At 49.2% G+C, this 9,311-nt stretch overlaps 1 protein-coding gene across 5 annotated transcripts in view; it reads left to right on the plus strand.

Annotated features, from left to right (window-relative positions):
* Positions 1-9,170, plus strand: part of SLC7A7 (solute carrier family 7 member 7) — a 31,990-nt gene extending 22,820 nt beyond the window's left edge. For all 5 annotated transcript variants that reach the window (XM_045516492.2, XM_074365814.1, XM_074365812.1 and 2 more), the window contains 8 exons: positions 3,659-3,784; positions 4,576-4,720; positions 6,198-6,321; positions 6,576-6,679; positions 6,974-7,070; positions 7,865-8,014; positions 8,220-8,403; positions 8,646-9,170. In XM_045516492.2, the coding sequence (XP_045372448.2) occupies positions 3,659-3,784; positions 4,576-4,720; positions 6,198-6,321; positions 6,576-6,679; positions 6,974-7,070; positions 7,865-8,014; positions 8,220-8,403; positions 8,646-8,752 (1,037 nt within the window). In that variant the 3' untranslated portion in view covers positions 8,753-9,170. The remainder of the gene's footprint in view (positions 1-3,658; positions 3,785-4,575; positions 4,721-6,197; positions 6,322-6,575; positions 6,680-6,973; positions 7,071-7,864; positions 8,015-8,219; positions 8,404-8,645) is intronic.
* Positions 9,171-9,311: the final 141 nt, after the last annotated feature.

The raw sequence follows: 9,311 nt of genomic DNA on the forward strand, positions 1-9,311 counted from the left end.
TAGCAGATGAGAATGATGCCTAAAAATTCAGAGAGGAAGATTACTAGGAATAAATATAATGTCCCATATCTGAGATTCAGAAGAATCTCTTTTAGTAGGCCCCAGAAAGGGGAGAGGGAAAAGCTCATCAGTTCAGGGGGTGGAAAAGGAGTTACAGTTGACAATGAGTTCAATCTGAGACTCCATTGCCTGCAGCAATATCTGGAGTTCCCTGTGTGGGTCTCAGTTTCCAGGGAGACACTGACAAAGTGACGTGACTGCAGAGGAGAGAACTGGGCTGGTAGTGGGAAGCCACATTTGTCACACAAGAGGTTGAAGAAAATCGGTCTTTAGCCTGAAGAGGGAAGACTCAAGGAGGACAGGATGTTAACCTTTAATGATAAGAGGGGTCAGAATGTGGGAGTGGCTTGAGCTTGATTCTGTGTGGCTCCAGAAGACAGGACCAGTACTACTGGCTGGAAGCTGCGAGGAAGATGTTTTCGGCTTAGTGGAAGGACGAGCTATTCATCTCTTTAAAAATGGAATGAGTGGCCTAATAAAGTGCTGAGGTTTTTTTTTAATAGTCCTCGGGGATTTAAAGCAGAAAATGGCTTAAATAGCAGCCTAAGTGGTGCCTTACATTGTATATATTTAAACCTAATGGTTTTGGGAGAATTGTAGGCTGAATGTTCTTTTTCAGGGACTGTTTAGTTTGGGCATCTAAACTAAACCTGGGCACCTGATCCCCAGTGGGCCTGCAAGCTTTGTTCTGTTCTGGATCAGTCCAGGCAGGTGCTTTCCTTGCTTTTAGTTCTAGAGCTGATGCTGGGCCTTAGTGTTGGAACTAGCCTCCTCCTCCAGGGGGCCCACCTAGGTTGGACTTGATGACCATTCAGGAGCATCTCCTTCAATGATTATAGGAGTGACTTCTTCACAGCTGCTCCTTCCTCCAAAGCAGGGGTCAAAGCAGGACTGGAGCTGCACCTGAGTCAAGGGTCCAAGGTGATTTCAGGCCATCTTCTGTGGACTTGGCCCAGTGTTGGGTGGAGATTGAATTGCACCCAGAGGTGGGAAGGTAGGGTGTCTGTGTCCTCAAGGTTAACTTGCAGTTGCCTCCATATTATTCTAATCCCATGGTTCTCCCCCCACCCCCGCCCAGCCTTCCCTTCCCTCCCTCTGAAGCAGGAGGTCGGGCTCCACTTTAAGAACAGAGCACTTGGCCCGGCTCTGGGGCCGCTGGTCAGCTGTATCCGCTGGGGGCGGGGACAAAGAGCCCAGTCAGCACTGCTGCCTGCCATATCCGTTTCCTGCTCCCATGGCCAAGAGGCCCTGGAGGAAGCCGGGCTCTGGGGAAGGTGAGGACCAGCTCTTTTTCCATAGGATTCCCTTCTTCATTCAAACCGAGCCTCCTGTGCTTGATACAGAGAGCGGATGAGGGCAAGATGGGGGTGCAGGTGGGGTCAGTGGCCAAGAACAAAGGCTCAGGAGGGAGGAGGAGGAAACACTGGTGAGTGAAAGGAAGGATACCAAAGGATGGATTTGGAAGTAGAATAAAAAAGCAGGGATTAAAGTGTAAACAATCCATGTGTTTTCTTTTCAGAATTTGTTGCAGTACAGGATAATGAGTTGGCTTTTCCCTGCCCACATCCCTGGACAGAGCTGAGAACAGGACCTCTTGGCACATGGCTACATGAACCAGAACCAGTCCCTTAAACCTCAAGCCTCTCCCAGTGGTGCTGGCCCTGTGGTGACCCGGAGGACTAACCATGAATTTTGATTAGGGGATCCCTGTCCCATGTGAATATGGCAGCTTTGGTGGTCCCTGGTGTTTCTAATCCAAACGTGGCTTGAGTTATACTTGTAAGTCTAAGTCAGCAGCAGAGCCCAAGGGGAAGGGGTTGAGATTACAGGATGGAGACTCGTCCAGGGAAAGGGACTGTCTTGACATGAGGGCTGCTGAATGGTTGGAGGCAGAAGTCCAGCAGGGAGTAAAGGAGTGGTGAGTAAAGGAGGGTCAGCAGATCTGAAAGATTTGGTCATTTTTGTGGGGTGCCTATGGAGACTCCACGCTTGTGTCTTTAATGATTAACTTAGCACTGCGTTGGCCTGGAGTTACGGGTGCATTTTTGCCCAGTCCTGTGATGAAGTTTGGTTGTTCATTGTCTTGTTTATTAGGCAAGAAGGCAAGTGCTTGTTTGGGACAGGAATGCCCCCTTTCCAGAAGAGCAGAAAAGAACTTGGGCAGTGAGTAAGGGAGGGAGAGACAGAAGGTCAGACAGCTGCTATGAGGTGCTGGTCTTCCTGCCGCTCAGGTGAAGTAGCCTCTGGGCCAGAGTGTGATGAGACTGGGACAAAACATAACAGGGGTACTGGGGACACTGAGGGGCGCGCCGCGGCCAGACTGAGACAGGGCGTACTTAGACTGAGCCAGCCTGCAGCAGCAAGCCCAGCACTCTGTCCCCTGGGAAGGCAGGCTGACTCTGATCTTGCCTTTGGAGCCCTTGAGAGAAGGGCTGTTAAGCCCTCCTTCTGGTGTTCCAGTTGCTGAGCTGGGAAGGAGGGAGCAGGGTAGCAATTCACTTTGCCGCAGCAGGGAAGGTATGGAGTATGTGCCTGCCTGCTTGTTTAGTAAGAGGTGGGTGGGGGATTGGGGAACATTGGGCTGACGTTCAGAATTGTTTCTTTCGACTTTCTTCCCACCATCTCCTCCCGGCACATCCTTGGGCTATTAGTTGACCTCAGCATGAGTAGGCTTCCCTTCCTGAATTCTTCTTCTGAGGTAGCAGATTATAACTTTTTTTGGAGGGTCATGGGTTTCTGAGATTCTGATAAAAGGTATGGGCCCCCTTCTTAGAGAAATGCTTATACTTTGGACATATGTACATAACACTTCACAAAGAATTTCAGTCCTTGTGGAAGCCCAGGTCAAGAGCCTGGCTCTAAGGGTAATCCATGAACTTTACGGGCTCATCTGGGTAAAGGGATTGCCTCTACCCTGGCGTGGAAGGACTTGAGGAATGTGTGTGGCTCCTACTTTTGCATTGTCCAGTCAGGAAAAATGCACTGTCCCCCTCTTATAGGAACCTCGGTTCCGAGAATCTCTCCAAGCAGAAAACAAGCGGCTGAGCTGGCCGGCAGGAGCAAGAAGTCTGGCTTCCAGCCTAATCCTTGGCCACACGTCCTGACCTGCTGACCTAGACATTGGTTAAGTCACAACAGGACTTGTCAAGGTTAACAGTAATACCACGGCATCAGAGTGCTGGGTCCTGGGGCCCATATAAGGGGATACAGGGCCGGAGAAGGGGGAGAGACCGTGACTTTTCAGAGCCAAAGGCCGGAACACATCACTAATCGTGTACAGCTACCAGTTGCCTCCCGTTGCTGTGAACACTTGTGTGTGTAAACAAATCCACAGTAACTGTTGTCTCACACAAGTGCTGAGTGTGTGTGTGTCTGTGTGTGTGTTGCCACATTTACATGTGCTCAGCCAGTGCCTTTGACTGATAATGGTGAGGACATTCTGGGCAGAGGTTTCCAGTGCAGATCAGGTCAGAGCCCAAACACTCCTGCCCTTGGCCAAATGGTCCGTTTTGGTGACTGATGCTGGGAAGACGGCTTGGAAGTCTAAGGCCCTCCGGATGGTAGGGTCAGTCACCAATCAGTATTATTTTTCTTCCAGGTCTCTTAACCTTCATTAACTGTGCCTATGTCAAGTGGGGAACCCTGGTACAGGATATTTTCACCTATGCTAAAGTATTGGCACTGATCGCCGTCATCATCGCAGGCATTGTTAGACTTGGCCAGGGTAAGAAATAATAGTAATAGCAACTAACATTTGTTAAGCGTTTTCTATGAGCCACACTCCTCTAAGTGCCCTTTGTGTGAAATCTCATTCAATAGGTACTATCTTCATTTCCACATTATAGATGAGGAAACTGAGGCTGCAGAATTAAATACTTTGCCAAAGTCCCTAGCTAGTAAGTAGTGGAGCTGAGATTTGTACCCAAGTAGACTGACCCCAAAGCCTGTCCTTTAACTTCCATGTGTGCTGCCTCCTAGAAGAGGCCGATCTTGGGAAAAGGGCAGCCAGCCATGCCCCGGGAGCCGGTTTTTGCAGATTGCCGAGCCCAGTGCTTGTGGCTATGATTGTGCCCCTCACAGGTGAGGGCCGGGGCAGAGATGAACTCTTTGTACCTGCTCCTCTCCAGTTTCTGGGTGTGAACCCTACCCTACAGCTACTCTGCTGACTGGGAGTATTGAGCCCTGCCCTTCCTCCAGCCCGTATCAGCTGTCTGGTGTTAGAAAGGAGGCAGGACAGAGTTGCATCACACTGGTTCTCCAGTCCTTCTGCTCTGCGGTGGTTTCTCACCCCAGAAAGCCACCTGGGTCCTTCCTGTCAAGATCCTGGTGCTGCTCCCCACGTTCCAGCCCATTACTGCAGATGTCTCTCTTCTGCCCACTGGTATCCTTGCTGCCAAGGTGTTCTCAGCCACACACCTGCTGTTATTGCCCATTCTTCCCATTCTTCCCCTCCTCTACTGGAGTTGGGGTGTAGGCCACTAATCCTTCTGCCCTTCCATGTTCTCTGGGTTCCAGGAGCCTCGAGTCACTTTGAGAATTCCTTTGAGGGTTCGTCATTTTCAGTGGGCGACATTGCTCTGGCACTGTACTCGGCTCTGTTCTCCTACTCGGGCTGGGACACCCTCAACTATGTCACCGAAGAGATAAAAAATCCCGAGAGGTAGGTACCTCACCATCAACTTTCCATGGCAATGATAGCCATCGTTTATTGAGCTTCTCCGGTGTGCCAGACAGCATACCACAACTGGTTGATTTTATCAGCCTCATTTTAACAGATCTGAGGCCTGAGGCCCAGAGAAGTGGCTTGTCTGTGATCACAGTAACAGAGCTAAGAGGTGAACTTTGTGTCTAAAAACAAAATTTTGAAAGGCCTTTTCACATTTGTTCTTGCCTTTCTGCATTAATTAAAGCAGGCTGTGCCATGTGCTTCTGTATGCCTTTCAAAACCTGTACTCTCCTTGACAGAACTTTGACCCACCCTTATTCACAGATAGATAACTTCAGGTCAGAGGCTACCAGAAACCTTCCTTTCCCTTCTGATCCCTTCTTTGTTTCTCAAATTCATACTGACTTCGTGGTATTGGTCGTTTCAGCCATTCGGTGATATCACACCATCGTTACTTAGAATTGCCCTGCAGTCATGCAGAGTGTAAACAGTGGGCAGGGAGTCAAAGCGCCCCAACCTGTCTTTATACTCATTGTTGGATGACCTTGAGGGAATCCCCTGCCATCTTTGCTTGCTCCTTATCTGTAATTGAGGGGGTTGAATTTTACCATCTACAGAGCCTTTCCTGGCTCTAAAATTCAATGCTTCTAGGAACCAAGATTTGCCAGGGAGTGAGGTTGCTGTAAATTTTTAAGTCAAAATAATCATAATAAACTCCTTTTGGCTTTGAGAAACAGTCCTCCTGATACACATCCAGTGTGGCAATCCTGAGAGCAGGTAATAGAAGCAGGTGGGGGCCTGGGTGGTGCTTCCACCTACTGGACAGAAGCAGAATGACTCCAGCATTTGCCCCTCCTTTCCCACCCCTCCCGGGCTCACTGAGAGAGAACATTTGTAAAGCTCTTGGCTTTATTCCACTACAGGGACGTTGAGGGGTCTTTATGTCATTCTCTTGGCCACTGGTTAAACTGAGTGAGCCCGTGGGGTGGACAGTTCCCAGTTGCCTGTTCAGTTACACATATTGCTCTTCCTACTGAGGGCCTATCTTATTCTCTGGAGATGTGAGATTTCATCTGTAATATTTGCCTCCATAATTTCTTCGTTTATATTTCTCAATCTTAAGACAAATTTTTCAATGTTGACAATCTTAGAGAAGGAATCCTGATACTGAGACCGCAAGACGTAAAAGAAAAAACCAAAAACACATAAACCCTTCCTGTGCTGTGACAGTTGTTAATCGTGTGTATGTGTATTGTGTAGACTCTTCTCCAAATGTGATATTCCTTCTCCTTGATGCTCTTTAGCTTGAGTTCAGAGCTGAAGCCACTATCCTAGGCAACTTTAAAGGCCAAATCACTGGGGAAAAGCCGTGGGAGGCCCCACCCCAGGGTTGGTGTGGTCGAGTCTAAGAACTGAAGGACAGCGGGGATGAGACTGTGGACTCCCGTTCCCATTATTCTGTTTGCTGTAGGAATCTGCCCCTTGCCATTGGCATTTCCATGCCCATTGTCACCATCATCTACATCTTGACCAACGTGGCCTATTACACCGTGCTCGACATGAGGGACATCCTGGCCAGTGATGCTGTTGCTGTGGTAAAGGACTTTCACTAGCAGAAGGGTGAGGGTGTGTTTGTGGGCTTCTGGTTATCTTGCTGCTCTTGAAAGTCCCAGAAAGCGGGAGAGTCCTTGAAAGGGTATGCTTAGGGTACTGGGCCTGCGGGAAAGGTTCTGTTGTGCCCGCCGTGGAATAAGGGCTGGGTTGTTAGCAGGGGAACCTGAGGGCATGCTTGTCCTTGCCTTCCATCCCTGTTAAGTCCTAACGACTCTTTTCCATTCCTTTCCCTTAGACGTTTGCAGACCAGATTTTTGGAATATTCAACTGGACGATTCCAGTGGCAGTTGCGTTATCCTGCTTTGGTGGCCTCAATGCCTCCATTGTGGCTGCTTCTAGGTATGAGTGGCATCTTTTACTGGGGAGTATAACGAAGAGCTATGGCAGGGGAGGGTAGGATTACAGGACCCGGACTCTGTCATCATGCTTCCTAAATGGTATTCATATTCCCTTTGTTCTTGTTTCCATCAGCAGCCTCCAGTGCTCACAAATCTCAATATTGAACCCCATTCCGTATTACTCAAACCCTTTTGAAGGAGGCGATGGCAGAGAGGGAGGGCCTTGTGGCACATGAAGCAGGCCACACCCAGTGTCCCACAAGCTTCTCAGCCTCTCTTATCTTACCCCAACTAGGCTTTTCTTTGTGGGCTCAAGAGAAGGCCACCTCCCTGATACCATCTGCATGATTCACGTAGAGCGGTTCACACCAGTGCCGGCTCTGCTCTTCAATGTAAGTGATCTCAAACCTGGGGCTGAAGGCCAGATTATGAAGGAAACTAAATTAAACAGTAGATAGAACTGTTTTAGCTTCCTAGAAGCTCTAAAGGAGATTCTAATAGAAAAACTGTTGATGGAACATCCACCCGGGGCAAGGCACTGTGCTAACTGCTGCGGTGATTCTTAAGAGAAAATCCATCTTCTCTAAGGAACGGAGACCTCTGGTCTAGGATAAGGCGTAAAGTACACGGACTACATTGTCATGACTGCTGTTACAGATAGTGAGTGACGCAGTGTTTAAGGGAAGAAACGATTGTTTCCATGGGGGTAGAGGGTGAATGAGGAAAGACTTCTTGGAGAAAGTGAATTTGAAGTAGATTTGCAAGGTTAGGGCTGCAAATGGTAGAGACGGATGGGTTTTAGTTTAAGAGAAATGGCATCGCAAAGTCCTGAGGTACAGCAGTGTGGAGTCGGGTAGGAGGAGGTAAGAGCAGGAGATGTAGTTAGAGCCATTCTGGGAGGCTCTTGGGCAAAAGCCATGTAGGGAGTTGCTCTGAGCTGGGCAGTACAGAGGGTTAGCCTGGCAAAGGTTTGAAGATGGGCAGAAAAATCAACGGAGAGGCTACTGACTTAATAGGAAAGGAGTGAGGTGTTGAAACTAAGGTGGTAAGAGGGGTGGGAACAGTAAAGGACAGTTGGGGAGACTGAGGACTTGACAGGGGGGTGGATTTGTGGGAGATAGAGGGGAGTAGAGTGCCTTGCGTGACCGAGGCGGTGAGAGGAGCTGGCGTGGGCTTGTGCCTGCAGGGTCTCATGGCGCTGATCTACCTGTGCGTGGAGGACATCTTCCAGCTCATCAACTACTACAGCTTCAGCTACTGGTTCTTCGTGGGGCTCTCCATCGTGGGTCAGCTCTACCTGCGCTGGAAGGAGCCCAACAGGCCTCGTCCTCTCAAGGTAACTCCTCTCCATCCCACCTCTGCTCCATCGGATTCTTACAAGACCATTTACTCAGAAACCTTTGTCTGGGACCTGGTGGTAGCTGTGTGTTGAGGTGAAGGGGGTAGGAAAGCTCAGTGCTCTGACCCCCCACAGGAGGTGGGTTACCTTGGCTGTCCATCCTGAGCTGTCTAACCTCTAGTTGTTTCATCTGTGCCCTCAGCTCAGCCTCTTCTTCCCCATCGTCTTCTGCCTCTGCACCATCTTCCTGGTGGCCGTTCCGCTCTACAGTGATACCATCAACTCCTTCATTGGCGTCGGCATCGCCCTCTCAGGCTTGCCCATTTACTTCTTCATCATCAGAGTGCCAGAAAACAGACGGCCGCTTTGCCTCCGCAGGATTGTGGGTAAGCCTGGGGTCCTCACATTGGCTCAGCTCCGGTATAGCCTGAGGTGGGTTTTTTTTTTTTTTTTTTTTTTTTTGCCTTTTTCACAAATCTAGTCTCCCAGCTCACCTCTGCCAAAGCCCTTACCTGTGGTTAAAGCTTAACCATAGTTGTTCTCTCAGGCCTAGCCCCATTCAGTGCCACTTGAACTTAGCCTCCCGTTTAAACCTCTTCTCAGTTTTAACTCAAACTTCTCTTTGTAGCATCCATCACATGGTACCTCCAGGTCCTATGTCTGTCAGTTGCTGCAGAGATGGACCTGGAAGATGGAGGAGAGATGCCCAAGGAACAAGATCCCAAGTCCAACTAAATACCACGAGGAATCTTGAGACGTGGAAAGCAGGGGCCTCTCATCTCCTACTGGCTGGAGCCAGGAAGTTGAAAAGGAAAGCTCACTTCTTTGCAGGCACTTGCCCAGAAACCTCCCAGGCAGCTTCAGCAATCTTTGAACTTGCTTTCTGAGACACAGAGTAATTTATTTGTTTTGCTACATATTGTTCCAGATTTTTTTAAAGGGCCGATAAAGCAAACTGTGATGGGGAGCATGCCAGGTGAGGGCCTGGCTGTTCAGCAGCACATGCCCACGTGCTAAGATGCTCACTCACCTCCAGTGTGCTCGCCCACTCCTCTTCCACTGCAAGAGCCAGTAATGCTCCAAATTTCTCGTCTCCTTTAAAGAGACATGAAACCGTCATAGGTGCTGGATAATAAAAGGGTTATGTTCCTAAGCTTTATGTGGCTTCATTTTATATGGTGTCTCTAGGACAGCTCCCACTAGCCTGGCAGGAAGCCTGAAAACAAACTTTCTCCCATCCAAGTACTAGCCAGGCCCGACCCTGCTTAGCTTCCGAGATCAGACGAAACAAACA

Source organism: Camelus bactrianus, chromosome 6, assembly GCF_048773025.1.
Source record: "Camelus bactrianus isolate YW-2024 breed Bactrian camel chromosome 6, ASM4877302v1, whole genome shotgun sequence".
Lineage (NCBI taxonomy): Eukaryota > Metazoa > Chordata > Mammalia > Artiodactyla > Camelidae > Camelus > Camelus bactrianus.